A 17,853-nucleotide genomic window follows, 5' to 3' on the forward strand; every position below is an offset into this window, starting at 1 on the left:
GTTTGCCAATTAATGTACAGTTTTATAAAATATAATAAATAAAATAATAATAATTTGTGTTAAGTTTTTAAAATAAATGAAAAATATTAGTAGCTGCCAAAAGATGAATTTTTTTTAACAATTTTAAAATCGTCACAAAAGAGTAAATCATAAACATTAAACACTATACCCTAAACCCTTGGACAAAACTTAAACCCTTGGGTAAAAATCCAAACACTAAACCCTAAATTCTTGGATATACCCTAAACCCTTGGGTAAATCCTAAACACTAAACTGTAAACTCTTGGGTATACCCTAAACACTAAATCTCTCTCTCTCTCTCTCTCTCTCTCTCTCTTGGTATCTCCCTCATCGTAAACCTTTTTATTTGAAAAATATAAAAATGTAAACATTCTTTTAATTCATCGATTATCTTTTAACTAACACAATTTTGATCTATATGGGAATGTTTCCTAGTTTAATATTTTATCATGATTTTTTTGGGTGAATTACCAACTAATCATAGTTTGCCAATTAATGTACAATTATTTAAAATATAATAAATAAAATAATAATAATTTATGTTAAGTTTTTTAAATAAATGAAAAATATTAGTAGCTGTCAAAAGATGAAATTTTTTTAACAATTTAAAAACAGTCACAAAAGAGTAAATCATAAACACTAAACACTATACCCTAAACCCTTGGATAAAACTTAAACCTTTGGATAAAAATCCAAACACTAAACCCTAAATTCTTGGATATACCCTAAATCCTTGGGTAAATCTTACACACTAAACTGTAAACCCTTGGGTATACTCTAAACACCAAATCTCTCTCTCTCTCTATCTCTCTCTCTCTCTCTCTCTCTCTTGGTATCCCCTTCATCCTAAACCTTTTTTCTAAATATAAAAATGTAAACATTCTTTTAATTCATTGATTATCTTTTAGCTACCACAATTTTGATTTATATGGGAATGTTTTCTAGTTTAATATTTTATTATGAATTTTTCTTGGGTGAATTACCAACTAATCATAGTTTGCAAATTAATGTACAATTTTTTTTTAATATAATAAATAAAATAATAATAATTTGTGAAGTTTTTAAAATAAATGAAAAATATTAGTAGCTGCCAAAAGATGAAATTTTTTTAACAATTTTAAAACCGTCAGAAAAAATAAATCATAAACACTAAACACTATACCCTAAACCTTTCGACAAAGCTTAAACCCTTGGGTAAAAATCCAAACACTAAACCGTAAATTCTTGGATATACCCTAAACCCTTGGATAAATCCTAAACACTAAACTGTAAACCTTTGGGTATACCCTAAACACTAAATCTCTCTCTCTCTCTCTCTCTCTCTCTCTCTCTCTACATGGATGGGAAGGTCACGTTTTCTTCTCTTTTTTTTTGCAGGGTCTGGTCTAGTGGTGTAAGCCATGTTTTTATTGTTGAAGAAAGAAGAAAGGCTTGTTGCCTTGTTTGTGCGTTATCTCTTAGTTTAAAGAAAAGAGCTCACACCTGAAATTCTGAACTATTTATTTATTTCCTGTTTCTTCTATATATTTTTTTATTTTTATAAAAATCCTTTCGAGAAAAATAAATATATTCACAAACTCTCTCTATAAGGAAAAATATATACAACTTACTGCCAAGAATGGAATGAAACCCATTAGTATTATTCATATATGTCTTTCTATATGTAGATTTCAAAATTATATTTACTTTTTGTTTAAGATAATTGATGATGCATTATGTAGTTAGAGTTAGAGCTGTGCAAATCAAACCAATTATGTAAGCAACCGATGGTAACATTTTTTTAAGAAATGAGTGTCTAGTTTAATGTGAACGTATATTCATCCGAGAATCTCTGATAACCCGTGCCTTGCACGGGATTAGATTATTTTTAAGATATTAAGACGTTAGGTATATTTATTTTGGATATCAGTTTAGTTTTGGGTTGTTTTCGGGTTTTAAGATCCTATGATATAGATACATTCTAAATTCATATTTATTTTTGTTTATTCGGTTAAAATGGTTGAGATTTTTGGGGTTTTAGTGATAAACTAAAGACTATTTGTATTTGTTTGATTTCATGTTCTTTGAATTTTAGACAATTCTAATATAAACCAATCGTTTCATATTATAAATTATGAAAAAATCATAATAAAATCAAATTTATATAACTGTTGAAGAAAACTAAGATGCCTATAAAACAATTCATTTCATTACAATTTGGTTAATGGTGAAATGAAGATCTTAAAATAATAATATTCTATATTACGCCTGATTTAGAATCTTCACCTCACATTTTGTTATATAAGTACTAACTTTAATGTGCATATTTGTGTGTATGTAAATTTTTTAAAAAGTGTTTCATCGCTATATACATATAGCGTTAACTAATATTGAAAGAAATGTTTGTTCATATAACAAATGAAAGTTTTAATTTTTAAATTAAAATTAATTAAATATAAAATATACTTAGTCATTACAAAATATTTTTTTAAATAATGACAATTAAATTATATACATAAATCGTTGTATAAAAATATATACATAAACAATAACATTAATATATCTACACATTGAACCTGCTGAGTTTAATTCTTACAATGTATTAAACATAAGGCCAATGAATTTTAACAATCAAGCATTATGTTTTAACATTTATTTTTCAATTTGGTCTGCGTAAAACATCTTCACAACCTACGAAATAAAAAAAAAACTCGAAACTTAGACATGTTTAAATAAAGAAAACGAAATTTATAAAATGTATTCAGGTGAAGAGTAAAGATGCCTACATTGGAGTCGATAAAAACCATTTCAATAGTTAGACCACTACCAGCAGAATATTGCTTCCACAAATAAAGGATCTTAACCATAATCTTCCACATTGACTTGAATAGTTTCAAATCAGACACACAAGTTACCGCAACCATTATAGGAGAATGAGATAAACTTGTTAAGGTTTCGGGTGTAGTGAATAAATAAAATTATGTGGAGCAGTGAGTCTTATATAGGTTTACTAAACCTAATTCAATAAATGTGGTATCTTGGTATAATATCGTATTAAATGAAAAATATTTTTACCTTGCCAATCACTCTTAGATATATAAATTTCCATAACAAAAAATGTGAAATATATGACATTTAGTATCATCAATTTACCTTGCTAATCACTCATAAAATATAAATATTGTCCAAACATTAATGCTAGCCGGTCTAATTCGGGATGGGTAGAATTCATTGATATCGGTTTAAAAATCTTAACCATATTATTAAAATTCATGTGTAATAAAATTGTAGTATTTCATTCGCTTTAAAATTTACGTGTACTACATGAGAATGACTCGTAAAGCATACTTGAGAATGGGAGACTGTAGTAAGAACTCTTATAGTTTGTATAGAATGTGTTATCGCTTGTGTCAAACTGTTATTGTTTGTGAAAACAAATGCTACAATGTCTCGAGACCCGTACTTCGCTAAATGTAGAGACTGTCGGGTCAAGAACAGAGTCTGCGGGTTCAACTCAACCCACCCGAATCAAGACTTCATCTGTTACTCCTCTCAAAGAGAGACAACAACAACAACGACGTCCCGGTGATATGCCTCATCTTCGCTTTAACATGTATCCTCTTCGCTATCTCCGTAGCGGTAGCCATCTTCCGATCAAGAAGAGCGAGCTTATATTAGTTATTTTTTTATGAAATTTTCTTCTTTTCGTAGATATTTGAAACTTGTTAAGCAATAAAATAAATATTGTTATCTCTACTTAAAAAAATTGTTAATTTTAATTAATAAAAAGGTCCTCAAATAAATCCCACACAAAACGCCAAAAATACCAAAAATACCAAGGTCGAAGATTAATAAAAGGGTTAGATATATACAAAGTTCATAACGTAAACAATTGTTCTCGATCTTCTTCTTCTTCTTCATCTGTATACCATGGAGTTCCTTTATATCATTCTGATATACCATCTGAAGATTATGTTATTCAAACATAGACGGTCGTCACGATAATGTCCATGTTATTAAACAAAAAATGTGTTTGAAGATTATGTTATTCTAACAGACCAAACTCATCAATTAACAAAACCGTTCTTGCATGAATTAAAAAGGCAAAAGAACGTGCATGAATTGATAACAAAAACAGATTGTATGAAGTCATTATCTCTTCATTTTATATAGTTGATCATTAACAAAACCTAAGAGAGACCTCGCCCAACCAACCTCGCAACTCATCAACTGACCGCAAAACTATATATTTACGTGAAAAAACAGAGAAGATGCTGAGAAGAAACTGAGAAGAAACCGAGACGATGCGGAGAAGAAACAGAGGCAATTGCGCGAGGTTTATATATATAACTCATCAACACGATTGTCATGATCTTGCTCATGTCTCTGCGTCATCCCATTGCGAGAGGTTTATATATATATGAGCAAAATCATTCCACGTCTCAAGCTCAAGACTTCTAAACCCTCTACATCACATCCCTTTGGATTTTTCTTTACAGAACTAAAGCTTCATGATTTGAACCCGAAGGAGTGCAAGAAGTTGTGCGTAAGTCTCAATAGCATCCTTAACTTCTCCTTTGGCTACACGAACCTTTGCATTCAGACGTAACAGCTTCCCTTGTTCCCACTTCCCTATCTCGTTAAGCGCTGCATCCACGATAAAACCCGAGCCAGAAGCAACCATACTTGAAGACCAGACTCTGCCGCAACCTTCAATGCTTGCATAGCGTATGCTAACGTTGAATCAAGCTTCCTCTCCTCTCTATTCTCTAATGCAAGATGGTATGGCAATGCATAAGGGAACTCAGAAGAACACGTCTCGCTTTGGGTTATGTTCGCTATGAACATTGGTTGTTCCTTTACATCCTCGCGTCTCCTTGTCTTTACACTGTCTCTTCCTCCTCGCTTAGTTACCTTGACAACTAAAATTAAAGCAAGATACGTACGTTTACGTACGCAGAGAAAACGTTCAAGTAGTGTTTCAGAGAGACAAAGAGACATGAAATAGAAACAGAGAAATCTCACCGAAAATGCTTCTAAGTGTTTCTGGTTCGTGGTGGTGAGTTTAGTACGATCTATATCCTTTTGTTGAGATGGGGATTGAAACTATATGTTGTTATTATGGTTGTTCGTTTGACGTCAAAGCTATGAAAAAAAAATTCGTTATGTTCCTTTGTTATTTAAGCAAAAAAGGAAAGAAAGGGCATTAAATGTTGTATTTTTTTTTCAAATCGCTCATAGAGTGACACGTGGATCCGAGCCTTCTCATGCATTCTCACAAAAATCGTTTAAGGAAAGCCTTAAAAATGCTTCTCCTTTAATATATAGGGGATACGTTTGAAGTTTAACTTGTCTCAAAATCCCTTGATTAGTATATCGATGATGAAGAGTTAAAAAAAGAAGTGGAGACGAAGACAGCGATTGGACGTGTTGGAGAGGCAAATGAAGTATCATCGCTTGTTGCGTTTCTCTGTCTTCCGGCAGCTTCGTATATTACCGGTCAGATTATCTGCGTTGACGGAGGTGCCACTATCAATGGTTTATCTTGCAAGTCTTTGCCTTGAGAAGTCAATATGATTGCTATGTTTTCGTTTTGCTTCTATGTGTCTTTACGTTTACTTCGTATTTTCCAAATAAAAAGGTTGACGAGAGGAAAGCCATATATGTTTTCAGAATTATTGTATTTGTATCTTGTGTGTACCCTTGGCACGTTTAAACATAAACCACAAATAAGATTACTTGAAATGGTTTATTCTTATTATGAATAAATGTCCACTTCAACTCATTTAAGAGTTCAAATGGATAACTACGTTTTGATCTACGCTTTGAAAACTCGAAATTTTATTTTGTCACAATATAATCTGAAAATATTAAAGATGATATGCATTTTTATTATAAAAAGTTTCATTATTGTAATGCAGTTCTAGTATTGATAGTCAATTTCAAAATGAAAACAAGTTTTTGTTACCATTTTTTTTTTGAAACACAACATATATTAATTCGACTTAAAAAAGTTAGTTGATGGGTATTAAAACCTCACCTACATCAAAGCCCTTGTTTTGCTAAAACATCAGCAACATAATTTTTTTATCTAGGAATCCAAACATATACAATAACTTCAAAGAAAGAGGACAAATCGGCTACAATGCCGTAGGTCTCCAAAGGAACATCACTGCCATTGAGTGCTTACTTGAAATGGTTTATTTCCGTAGAATTCTGGTTGTAACATATTAGTTGTAATTTTTCTTATAAAGCATGATTTACACAAATTAGTTGTAGATTAATATTATAATAGGCGGACCCAAGAAATTATTTTACATGGGTCAGAGTTCAACTTCATTTAATACATTAAGCCCAATTAAAACAAATATTGATTTAAAATCAAAAGAATAAAAGAAAAATATGTGTACATGCAGAGAGATTTAAACTCGGAAAAAGAGGGTCATTGGGTTAGTTCTGTAACCAATTGAGCCAATATCCATTACAAAAGTAGACTTACATATTAAACTTTTATATTTAACATGTGTCAATTGCACCCCCATCCTTCTATGTAGGTCATGAAATAAAAGGTTCTTATGTTTTATTTATTAAAAAATGTTAAAGATGTTCAATCTACACAATTGAAATTTTAGAATGATTAGTTGTTCTTTATTCATCAAAATTAAAAAAAAAAATTAGATCATATTTTGATGATAACCCAAGCAAAGAAAGAGAGAAAAAGAAAAACGTAAAAATGTCTTACTCTAGTCTCTAGCACATTCTGGCTCTAAATGTAACTAGAAGCAGTAGCTGCAACTAAAGATCAAGACAAACAGTAAGAAAGATTCAAACATCCAAATTGGCTTAGATGATCAGAGACCAATAGCTTTGACTGTGCAAGTCAAGGAGCTGCGAATAGTGATGCTCTTATGACTAAAAGGAGAGTTTGCCAGAGTGAAACCTCAGGTCTTGATAAACCAAGTTTCACTAGTTGTCAGGTTTCTTTTAGAGCCTTCAGTTTTCTGTAGCCCTTGTCCGTACCAAAGATCCTGAAGTAATCATAAAGAAACGTTTTTACATGTCTATGGTTCTGCCGCAAGTAAGAGACAGAGTTTAGATATTCACCAGTCCATGTAGACAAAAGTAGATGAGTAGTTCCCAGACTTTGTGTAGAGTAAACGATGATGGTAGTCATGGAAGTCAGCACTGCAAGCACGACATTATTGTATATTCATGTTTAACGTCTGATAATATCAAAGCCAGGTGAGCTAAGTTTGATCTTACTTACCCGCCATAGAGAGGAAGAAAATTAGAGGGACTCCAAGGGAAATGATAACCACAATGTGCTTCAACTGTCTCAATGACTCTAAGCACCAACCACAACCAAAGGGTGATTAGGTGAGGCCCTGTGAGAGCCGGACCAATAAAGGTAGCAAAACCTAGGAACAGAATCTCAGCGGGATGAGCATATTCTGACGTCAAACCAAACGGTGTGGCGTATCTGTCAATGAATACCATAAAGATCATTTTAGGAGGAGAGAAAGGAAAGATGGGTGAGTAATGAATAAGCTTACTCATGGTGCACACTGTGCACGTTCTTGTACAACCACTTTGTGTGCAAGATCCTATGACCCCAATAGAATACAAAATCCTCAATGATGAAGAAGAACAAGATCTGGGCAGACACCACTTTCCTGCATGAGCAATCACCAAATATTAGGTTTCATAATACAAGATCAAACGTAAGACCTTATAATACCAGGAGGGGAGAGGAAAACTGCTGCGCATGCCCATGAATTTGAATACACGGTAAGAGAACATCATAAGTGGAAAGTTTACACATGAATGGTAAAACACTAGCCAAGCAATGCATTTTCCTTGCGCTTCAGGGGTGTTATGTTTTGCCTGCACAAGACCAAACAAGAGTATTGATCATAGAAGTGTAACATAGAAGTCCCTTGATCACACGAGAAGAAGAGGAGGCAAAACCTGAATTTTGTAACTGCTCAGGAAACCTGTTCTTTCAAGGAAGATGAAAGGAAGACCAGACAAGAAGAAGACAGTTTCATGGACGATAAAACTCCCGATGCACGCTAGTTGAAAGTCGCTGAAATTAGTAACAAGGTACTACATACATTGTCACCAATTACCAAAAAAAAGGGTCAGTGGTGGTAGCTATAACTTCTAAAGCTAAGAGACGTTTCAAAAGAAGAACTGTTCATATCAGATCCAACACACACACACAAAAACTAGAGGATAAACTAGAGCTTCAAGCGAAACTCCAAAGCGGTAACTATCTAATACCAAACAGAGGATATAGTACTCTACAAACAAGAGTGATGATCATGTTTTTAAAATCAGCTCAAGTTCCAAAAACAAGAACGAACTGGACAAGATCTGAAACCACAAAGCACCAAGGGACAACATCAACCCAATGCGGTGGATCACACACAAACAAACAAGAATCAATCGAACAAGGCTGGCAGATACTTGCGTAAGCACACATTTAGATTATAAGATGAAGGAATCAAGGAGGTGGAGAATGTACCTGCCAACCGGATTCGACGAGGGAATCCATTGATAAGAGAAAGAGAGGAAAGAGAAAACGCACGACGGATATCTGCGGCGGACAAGACCCAAGAGAGAGAGAGAGACAACAACTCTACTCTAAACAAGACGAGACACAACACTATATTTAGTTGTTTCTGACACCAACTTGTTGTATACAAGTATTCTTTAGATCTCTTGTCTTTACTACATCACACGTGCACTCAGTGTTTTTTTCTTTTCGGTTTTAATCCTCAATTACAAAGATATTATTCCTTTACCACTATATGTTCTTACATGTGACAGTTGACACCATCTGGGTTATATTTATGCCCCGCACATATTTTTTTTGTCATTGATTACAAATGATAAGCAACCTGAGCTAATGTATGTGATTTACTAGGATCCGACCAAAGTAAAATCACATATCAAACCTGAGTCCGGAATATATCCATTGGGCGTGAAACATTTCTGATCTAGTCCAAACTTGTCAGCTCTGGAGAGATACCACTCATGCATACATAATATTCGGTCATCGATAGAGGCGGCAACAGGAAGACAGTTAAAGAAATCTGTGAACATTTTCCAAAGCCTGACATTATACATTTTCATAGATACGGTTGATGGAGGCACATTCATGATTCCCTCTCAACCAGAAGAAGTTCACAGGGTACTTGATTTTGTAAGCTAAGCGAAGGCATATTGTTTCCAAGCTTTGCTTTCCACCTAAAAATAAATAATTGGCTTCTGGAGGGAAGCCTCCATACTCAAAAAGCCTCAATAGATCCTTTAATTCCAAGTTCTTTAGCCTATTTTCATATATAATCAGAAAAGCAAAAGAAATAAAGCAAGATAATTAGCTTACGTTTTGAATGACACTGCATCACCTTGAATGCCTTGACATTCAAGACTTTCTTCTTTGAAATATTATTTCTTGGTTTTTATTGATGGAATGGTGAAAACTTTGAGGATGAGAAGCAGCACTAATACCAAAATGTTAATTTTAATCTCAACCGAAACAAGAATATAGAAGAATAAAGTTTATTGATAGTCTAGACTAGACTATCTTTTTCTGACTTTAGCCAAGTTATAAGAAAACAAAGGCACGAAAAAACAACACGGCTTTACTAACTAATAGTCTAATACATTAGATCCAAGAAAGTTTGTTGAATTGAATCCAAATTTGAAACAAGAAGAGTCGGTCCATTTTGTTCGGCGCCACCTTTAATAACATACAATAACGTATATATTTAGATTTAAGTTTAACACCATTATCGCCATTCCCCATTAAAGATTCCCCCATTAAAGAAAAAACAATATTCGTTTTCATCAATCACAAGCCACAACGACGTAACGCTTTAAAATATTCCATTAAACAAAAAGAAAATTCCACATTCCGTTAACTTTAACGACGTTACCTACATTTTGAGAAATTTATAAAACTCCTTTTAAGTTCTATTTTCTTCTCTCCCCCATATTGCTGGATCATCAGTACTTTTTCTTCTCTCTTGTGTTTGCATGTATAACGCTGTTCGTTCTTAGGATCATTATGTCTTTTATCTCTAACAATAACATAATATCATGACATTCAAGATTTCAGAAGAAGACAATATCCCCTTCGCCTCTCCATCTGATTCTCAGGTTCGTTTTCTTGAAACGTTAAAAAAAATAAAACCACAAGAAAGGTCAAAACGTTGTTTTTTCCTTCTCTCAAAGCTATCCTTGTGAAACGTTTTTTAACAGTTTATGGAACTGGAACACATCCGTATCTCGAAACCCGACGATGATGACAACAACACAGAAACAGAGGAACCCATTCCTCTGTCCTGCGCCTTCACGAGGCAAGAACATTGCGTTTCGGAGTCCAGAGAGCGCGAAGAATCGATCAGAAGACTAAGCAGCCTCATCTTTACTTACCTCATCGTCATGTCGGTACAGATCGTCGGAGGCTACAAGGCCAACAGCCTCGCGGTGATGACGGACGCTGCGCATCTGCTCTCCGACGTGGCGGGTCTCTGCGTCTCCCTGCTGGCGATCAAGGTCTCGAGCTGGGAAGCGGATCCGAGAAACTCGTTCGGGTTCAAACGTCTTGAGGTCTTGGCAGCGTTCTTGTCTGTTCAGCTCATATGGCTTGTCTCTGGGGTTATAATATACGAAGCCATTCAAAGACTCCTCAGCAGAAGCAGAGAGGTTGATGGTGAGATCATGTTCGGGATCTCGGCTTTCGGGTTTTTCATGAACTTGGTTATGGTCATTTGGTTAGGACATAACCATAGCCACCACCACCACCACCACCACCACCATCATCATCATCATCATTCTCACAAGGAGGATGAAGAGGAGGAGGAGGAGATGGATCCTTTAAAAGGTGGTATTATTGAGGAGAAATCGTCGTCGTCAAAGGAGATGAACATTAACATACAAGGAGCTTATCTACACGCGATGGCGGATATGATTCAGTCACTAGGTGTTATGATCGGTGGAGGCATAATATGGGTGAAACCAAAATGGGTTTTGGTTGATTTAATATGCACTCTTGTTTTCTCTTCCTTTGCTCTTGCTGCGACTCTCCCTATGCTCAAGAACATATTTGGTATACTAATGGAGCGCGCACCGCGCGATTTAGACGTAGAGAAGCTCGAGAGAGGGCTCATGCGTATCAACGGAGTTAAAGTTGTTCATGATCTTCATGTTTGGGAGATTACAGTTGGGAGGATCGTATTGTCATGCCATGTCTTGCCCGAACCGGAAGCTAGTTCTGTAGAGATCGTTAATGATGTTAGAAATTTCTGTAGGAAAACTTGTGGGATTCATCATGTAACAGTTCAGGTTGAATAGAGTAAATAGACACATATAAGTGACCGACTAATCTCTTTTTATTTTTCGTCAAATTGACCAAGTAATCCCTTAAAAAAAGAAGAAAAAAGGTAATCTCTAGCAAAAACCTCTTATTACACAACATAACAAGAACTGACAATTTCTTCAAAAAAAAAAAAACAAGAACTGACAATGTTATTTCAACACATAACAAGAAACAAACTAAGAAAAAATAGTTTTCTCAGTTACAAAAAAAAAAAACTAAGAACAAATAGTTTCTTTGATTTAATTTATTGAACTTATATATATAATTGGTTATCAAACAGATTTGAGTTTGAGGCGATCCATGCGAGCTCTTATGTAGTTGAGATGTTCATCTTCAGGAGGGATACATTTCTTGATGACATCAACGTCCAAAAGATTCTTCACCCATCGGTGAATCTCCGGGAACATCTCCACAGGAACAACCTTGACTCCAACCACCTCTTCCGTTCTCATCAGCCAAAACGCCACCAAAGTTGCAACGATGTCCACGAACCCTAACCTTTCCCCACCGAGAAATTTTTTCCCGACAAGCTCTTTCTCCAACAACTTCAATAAATCTCTAGTCGCTTCCACAGCCGCGTCTTTTTCTTCTCCAACCTTCCCCACCACTTTCATCGCCGTTACATAGATCTGGTATATTATTCACTATAACCGGTTAGAAACCGAACCGGTTATTAATATTGGAATCTTTTGAAGTCAAAAACATACCTGTTCATCGACGAATCTTCCCCAAAACCGAGCCGTAGCTCTGTCATACGGATCTTGAGGCAGGATGGGATTGTTCTGCCATGTATCATCGATGTACTCAAGGATCACGAGCGATTCTGAGATTGGTTTACCGCTATGGAGAAGAACCGGAATCTTCTTGTGAACCGGGTTTGATTGGAGTAGCAGGGGGCTCTTGTTTGCGATATCTTGCTCAGAGAACTCGTATGGTACGCCTTTGAGGGTGAGAGCTATCTCGACACGGCGGCTGAAAGGACTCGCCCACATCCCCAGTAGCTTCACTTCCTCTGATCTCTCCGCCATCGTCTCTTTTTTTTTAGCTCACTGTTAGTTTGCTTTTGTTTTTCTGAGTTTACTTATAGAGTTCTGATCATTGAGGTAGCAAAGTCAACGCGACGTGAGTTTAACTCAAGCATATGCCATCCGGTTTACTGATAAGCTTTTGGTTTAGTTACGGTTCTGTTTGATACCATTGTAGTTTTTGTTGAAAAAAAATTACTTAAAACAATGAATATAACGGTTTAGGTTCGGTTTTGATTTTCAGATTTTAAAATTATAAAAGAAAAAAAACTCAAGCGGTTGATTAAATTTTGGTTTCACTATTTCGGTGTGTTGATGTCACGAGTGACGAAACGGAACATTGAAACTCAATATGGTTAGGAGTTTGTCCCACATCGGACATAAGCGACTTGTCTCTGATGGTTTAAGTAGACAAGTCTTTGGTCAAATAAGGCAATGGGGTGGGGCCCAGGAGGTGTGTCTGCTTATTACCAATCTAAACCCTAACCAATCCCTGTATACTTGTGGGTCTCAAGCTATTGGGGGTTTTTCCGGCGTTTCCCCCGAATAATAATATGAAAAAACACTCCGAGGCTAAGCGACTCATCTCCATTGGTTTGGGCGGGTTGGTTTGTTAGGTGGTTCTGTTGAAATTAGAATAGTCTTTGCGGTCAACCGTTTCCTCGCCTTCCTCCCACCCCCAAATTTTGTTTTTTTCCTTTCTCTATATCTCTTACTTCGTCTGAAAGTAACATATTTAATGAAGATTATCAATCAAGTGAAGTTGGTGTCGAGGAAACAAAGCTGTTAGAACCTGTGGCTAAACTCCTCAGCCTTATCTACAGATGCTGATGGAATCACAGCAAGAAGAAGTTCTCCACTGAAACTCGCATCTTGGTTTTGATGGCCGCCTCCACATTTGTAGAACCCCAATAAAAGAAGTAAGAGGCGCTTTGGATAACACATCATGTTGAGCAGAAGATCCAGTCTAGATATACCACTTTATATATATTCCCTATGATGCTGTACTGGAAAAGAAGTATCAGAAGAAGCTGATAAACCACTTGCAAGAACTGCATCTACAGCTGGTCCACATGATTGGCAGAGGGTTCTTCACCCTACTCTCATTTGTGAGATTTAAATGTACAATACAATCTTACAAAACTGGGTAGAAATGATGCAATAAAACATCACATATAAATATCGCACATATACATTTTCCATTTTCTGTGAGTGGGGACAATTCTTTGCAACTGATGAGAGACTGTGTAAGAAACAAAACCAAATGAAGGGGAACTCATGAACCACAAGACAAGTTTACATGACACTATGGAGCTCTATATACACAATTCTATGCTCGAAGATACACACCAGGTTATAAGGAACAAGTGCTCTTGCCAATAAGAAGCTCCCCACCAGCTCCAAGCAAAGAAGGCTCTGTTACACTCAAGAACCTAACCTAAGCATCACTTGCATTACGCATCCAAGTTAACCCTGCCCAATATTTATTTTCTTCTATTATAAAGACAATTGATAACAGTTGTGAAGTGTCCTCTGAAAATTCTTGGAGAAAATTTGAAGAATGCATTAGGTTGAACAAAGATTAGAAAATGCTGCAAACTCAAAACAGAGTTTAACAGAACAAAGTGTTACAAAAAAAAAATCTCAAAGACTAGACAGCAAGCACAATCACTGGAGAACATTTTAGCCTTCCATCTTAGAGGTGATCATTTTTCCCCACCGATAAGCATCCTCCTCAATATCAGTATCAGAATCAGAATCAGAATCCGAATCAGAACCAAAACCATAACTTCTTTTTTGAATACAATCATAATATATAAAGACAGAACTTTCTGGCCGTGTAGTCTTTCCTCCACCTACAACTTGTGTACAGTCAACTAGAAAGCCGATAGAATGAAACAGATCCTAAAAAAAGGAAGCTTTTATTTTATTTTATTTTATTGTAACACAACGGAAGCTTAAATTACTTTTCTACTATCACGGCGGATGCAGAAATTACTTATTCAGTAAATTGTTCATTCATATAACAGGAGATACAAACACATACAAGTCTCTCTTATGCCAATTTGATTCGCTCTACTACTTTCATCATGTGCTCAATTTGTTTCTCCCTGTGAGGAATACATTCACTCACAACTTCGATATCATTCAAGTTCCTAATCCATCTGTTAAGTTCTGGAAACTTTTCTTCTGGAATCATATCTATTTCCATACCTTCCCAACTCCGAGCTAGACAAAACGGTATCATACTTCCTGCGACCAAGTCTAAGAATCCTATTGTCTTGCCGCCGAAAAAATCTTTCCCTGTAAGTTCTTTCTCGAGGAAGGTAATAAGTTCTTGAGCCTCTTCAATTGCAATCTCTATTCCCTTCTCTGCTTTCACCACAGACTTGAAACATACTGGTCCGACCTATAAGATATATATATATATAAACAGTTTAATTATCTCTAAAATGAATTTGAATTAACATTTTATTTTGTAAGCAGCAGAAAATAAGTATTATGATGATCTTATTGGTTGTCCAAAAAAAATGATCTTATTGGGGAAGACATATTTCTTTTTATTTTGGTTATTACTATTTTCTTTGGCAATTCTTTTTTTAACTTTGATAATTCTTTTAATTTTATTAGATTTTACAAATTTAGCACTAATGGAGTTGTCGGAAAAATGCACTAATGGAAAATTAATGCATACGGAATCATTTTTCAGTTTCGAACTTTGGTGGCTTACTAATCAGAGCGAGGATCCTAAATTTACTATCTAAAATGTACAGATTTTCTACGCATCTTTTGTAGATCACGTATGCAACTAGTTAATAAAGGAACTGGTATAATTAGAGTTACCTGTTCATCAACGAACTTGGCCCAGAAACGAGCCATGGCTTTCTCGTAAGGATCTTGAGGAAGAATAGGATTGCTCTTCCATGTTTGGTCGATGTATTCAAGGATCAGATGTGACTCGGCTAATATTTTACCATTGTGAACAAGAACCGGAACCTTTTTGAAAACCGGGTTTAGTTCAAGAAGCAAAGCGCTCTTGTCGACAATATCTTGCTCCAAGTACTCGTACGACACGCCTTTGAGTTTGAGAGCCATCTCGACCCTACGACTGAAAGGGCTTGCCCAAAAACCTAGAAGCTTCACATCCTTTTCTTTATTCGCCATTGGATCTCGCTTGCTTTTTCTCTAGACTTCTAACTCCTCTTGACAATTTTGTTTTTGTGGTTTCACAGTCCAATTTCGGTTTATAATAAATCCAAAAAGTGGGAAACACACGTCACGGCTCACGTTTGTTGAACTTGCCCCAAAAGCCAAGAATCTTCACAGAGATCTCTTTCTTCGCCATTGGATCCTAGGTACAGTGTATGCATATGATATAAGCAATTTTTAATTGGTTACCATTTATTCAATAAACTTTTTACAAGAAAAAATCAACTTGGTTAGCTTCTGTTTTATTTTTTTACATTTTACACTCGTTTAGAACATCTTCAATGTAAAACTACATTTTTTCTCAAAATAGAATAAAAATAAATATAGAATAAAAATGCTTAAATCCTATTTCATTTTTCATTCTATAAAAGAGTTATGAACAAAAAAATAGATTATTTCATTTATAGAATAAATTTCAAAATGGAATAAGATATGTAATTAGATTAAAACATTTGTTACTACATATTCACTAAAATAGAGTTGAGTTAGAGTGTCAACATCTATCAGTCAAATATATTTTTGTGGGCAAATCCGGAGCCACATTATTCACAGAACTATGTCAAAAATTCACTTAATTACCTATCAGGCTAAGTGAATCGCCTTAGTATTATAGTGGCAAAATTAGTCCAATCAGTTACCAAATCAATAGTTTTGGTTTCAAGTAATTCAAATTCTGTTTGATATTGCTCAGTTGTGAAATTCCTTTTTATCTATTTCTTTCTCTCATGTTCCAAGGCTACTCAATGCTGAAGCTGATACTTTGGCTAAGGTAGCTTTGATAAAACTACTTAAGCCTGATTTCGAGTATTTTATAAATGAAGGTTTGTTCCAAAAAAAAATCAATAAAGCTTGTAAAACAAACATCTAGACATTCATACAAATCGTCGACCACAGTGGATGCATTCAGCACTCGTCTTTATTTAGTAAACCAATCATACAACTTTTAAATAACAAAACAATACAAAATACAGTAAAAAAAAAAACACCCGATAGCGTATATCGTCATGCCGTCTTCGAAGCAGCTTTTATACGCCCTACAATTTTCATCATGTGCTCAATATGTTTCTCCCTATTAGGAATACATTCCCTCACGATCTCAATTTCTTTAATTTCTTCTATCCATCTGCATAGTTCTGGAAACTTCTCCTTTGGAATCATATCAATTCCCATACCTTCCCAACCCCGAACCAGACAAAACGGGATCATACTTCCCACGACCATGTCCAAGAATCCTATTGTCTCCCCGCCGAAGAACATTTTCCCGGTGATTTCCTTCTCAAGATATGTTATAAGTTCCTGAGCCTCTTTGATCGCAACATCAATTTCCTCTGATTTTATTAGAGACCTCAAGCCTATTAATGTGACCTACACGTACGATATACATATATATATATATATATCAAATGTTCCATAACAAAATAAGTATTAATTTTTTTTCCATAGTATCCAACTTACTAGCGATGTCAAATAGCTTGCTGAATGGTATATAAAAAATTTCACTTATACACGTGTTAAACATAGCTTGTAAAAAAAACTTTCGAGCATGTCTAGAAATTACATATGCAATTAGTTTTAATACATGAACTGGTCTTTACATTTACCTGTTCATCAACGAATTTGGCCCAGAATCGAGCCATTGCTTTGTCGTATGGATCTTGAGGCATAATTGGATTCTTTGTCCATGTTTGGTCGATGTATTCAAGGATTAGATGTGACTCGAGTAATACTTTACCTTTGTGGACAAATACTGGAACCTTCTTGTAAATAGGATTTAGCTGGAGAAGCAAAGGGCTCTTGGTAACCAAGTAATCTTCGTCTGAGTAATCGTAAGGAACACCTTTGAGTTTGAGAGCCATTTCCACCCGGCGACTAAAAGGGCTTGCCCAAGACCCTATAAGCTTCACATCCTCTTCTTTCTCTGCCATTGAATCTCTCCCTCTCTCGCTCTCTTTTTTTTTTCCTATGTAACTCCTCTGTTCTTGTTTGACTATTTATACTATCAAGCAAACGATGCTTGATTGTAGATAAAAAGAAAAAGAAAAGTTTGTTTTCGTTTTAGACCTTTCCTGCTATAGTGTAGAATATGTATCTTGGTTTGTTTTGAACACCTAGAGCGCTATACATGTACATCATGGGTAAAAAGTTTGGATATTGATCACAAAACCATAGACCCGAATCCATTCGAATCCACCATAGTTATTCTTATTCACGTAAATTAAAGTATACATA

At 35.2% G+C, this 17,853-nt stretch overlaps 5 protein-coding genes across 5 annotated transcripts; 1 reads left to right on the top strand and 4 right to left on the bottom strand.

Annotated features, from left to right (window-relative positions):
- Window positions 1-6,641: 6,641 nt before the first annotated feature.
- Window positions 6,642-8,727, bottom strand: LOC108848436 (methylsterol monooxygenase 2-1). Its single transcript, XM_018621799.2, has 7 exons — window positions 8,528-8,727; window positions 7,969-8,106; window positions 7,739-7,884; window positions 7,554-7,673; window positions 7,268-7,480; window positions 7,105-7,185; window positions 6,642-7,028 (listed from the first exon to the last, which is right to left on the bottom strand). Exons 1-7 carry the CDS (start codon window positions 8,555-8,557, stop codon window positions 6,974-6,976), a joined length of 783 nt encoding a protein of 260 aa, XP_018477301.1. The 5' UTR covers window positions 8,558-8,727; the 3' UTR covers window positions 6,642-6,973.
- Window positions 8,728-9,990: 1,263 nt separating this feature from the next.
- On the top strand, window positions 9,991-11,465 carry LOC108849068 (metal tolerance protein B). The gene is made up of 2 exons (XM_018622573.2): window positions 9,991-10,167; window positions 10,270-11,465. The coding sequence occupies exons 1-2, from the start codon at window positions 10,108-10,110 to the stop codon at window positions 11,362-11,364; spliced, it is 1,155 nt and encodes a 384-aa protein (XP_018478075.1). The 5' UTR covers window positions 9,991-10,107; the 3' UTR covers window positions 11,365-11,465.
- A 56-nt stretch (window positions 11,466-11,521) lies between these two features.
- On the bottom strand, window positions 11,522-12,463 carry LOC108849069 (glutathione S-transferase U7). The gene is made up of 2 exons (XM_018622574.2): window positions 12,097-12,463; window positions 11,522-12,018 (listed from the first exon to the last, which is right to left on the bottom strand). The coding sequence occupies exons 1-2, from the start codon at window positions 12,415-12,417 to the stop codon at window positions 11,662-11,664; spliced, it is 678 nt and encodes a 225-aa protein (XP_018478076.1). The 5' UTR covers window positions 12,418-12,463; the 3' UTR covers window positions 11,522-11,661.
- Window positions 12,464-14,325: 1,862 nt separating this feature from the next.
- On the bottom strand, window positions 14,326-15,667 carry LOC108837424 (glutathione S-transferase U4-like). The gene is made up of 2 exons (XM_018610471.2): window positions 15,259-15,667; window positions 14,326-14,824 (listed from the first exon to the last, which is right to left on the bottom strand). Exons 1-2 carry the CDS (start codon window positions 15,577-15,579, stop codon window positions 14,471-14,473), a joined length of 675 nt encoding a protein of 224 aa, XP_018465973.1. The 5' UTR covers window positions 15,580-15,667; the 3' UTR covers window positions 14,326-14,470.
- Window positions 15,668-16,495: 828 nt separating this feature from the next.
- LOC108853826 (glutathione S-transferase U3) lies at window positions 16,496-17,756 on the bottom strand. The gene is made up of 2 exons (XM_018627271.2): window positions 17,226-17,756; window positions 16,496-16,989 (listed from the first exon to the last, which is right to left on the bottom strand). Exons 1-2 carry the CDS (start codon window positions 17,547-17,549, stop codon window positions 16,627-16,629), a joined length of 687 nt encoding a protein of 228 aa, XP_018482773.2. The 5' UTR covers window positions 17,550-17,756; the 3' UTR covers window positions 16,496-16,626.
- Window positions 17,757-17,853: the final 97 nt, after the last annotated feature.

This window comes from Raphanus sativus, chromosome 4, assembly GCF_000801105.2.
Source record: "Raphanus sativus cultivar WK10039 chromosome 4, ASM80110v3, whole genome shotgun sequence".
Classification (NCBI taxonomy): Eukaryota; Viridiplantae; Streptophyta; class Magnoliopsida; order Brassicales; family Brassicaceae; genus Raphanus; species Raphanus sativus.

What these genes read in the sequence shown, in the direction of transcription:
- LOC108848436 (XM_018621799.2), bottom strand. Translation starts at nt 8,557, where the DNA reads ATGGATTCCCTCGTCGAATCCGGTTGGCAG. An exon ending in TCGTCGAATCCGGTTGGCAG is followed by an intron (nt 8,107 to 8,527) that starts GTACATTCTCCA and finishes CAATGTATGTAG; the next exon opens with TACCTTGTTACTAATTTCAG. An exon ending in TGAGCAGTTACAAAATTCAG is followed by an intron (nt 7,885 to 7,968) that starts GTTTTGCCTCCT and finishes GGTCTTGTGCAG; the next exon opens with GCAAAACATAACACCCCTGA.
- LOC108849068 (XM_018622573.2), top strand. Translation starts at nt 10,108, where the DNA reads ATGACATTCAAGATTTCAGAAGAAGACAATATCCCCTTCGCCTCTCCA. An exon ending in CCTCTCCATCTGATTCTCAG is followed by an intron (nt 10,168 to 10,269) that starts GTTCGTTTTCTT and finishes GTTTTTTAACAG; the next exon opens with TTTATGGAACTGGAACACAT.
- LOC108849069 (XM_018622574.2), bottom strand. Translation starts at nt 12,417, where the DNA reads ATGGCGGAGAGATCAGAGGAAGTGAAGCTACTGGGGATGTGGGCGAGT. An exon ending in GAAGATTCGTCGATGAACAG is followed by an intron (nt 12,019 to 12,096) that starts GTATGTTTTTGA and finishes ATAATATACCAG; the next exon opens with ATCTATGTAACGGCGATGAA.
- LOC108837424 (XM_018610471.2), bottom strand. Translation starts at nt 15,579, where the DNA reads ATGGCGAATAAAGAAAAGGATGTGAAGCTTCTAGGTTTTTGGGCAAGC. An exon ending in CCAAGTTCGTTGATGAACAG is followed by an intron (nt 14,825 to 15,258) that starts GTAACTCTAATT and finishes TATATCTTATAG; the next exon opens with GTCGGACCAGTATGTTTCAA.
- LOC108853826 (XM_018627271.2), bottom strand. Translation starts at nt 17,549, where the DNA reads ATGGCAGAGAAAGAAGAGGATGTGAAGCTTATAGGGTCTTGGGCAAGC. An exon ending in CCAAATTCGTTGATGAACAG is followed by an intron (nt 16,990 to 17,225) that starts GTAAATGTAAAG and finishes TCGTACGTGTAG; the next exon opens with GTCACATTAATAGGCTTGAG.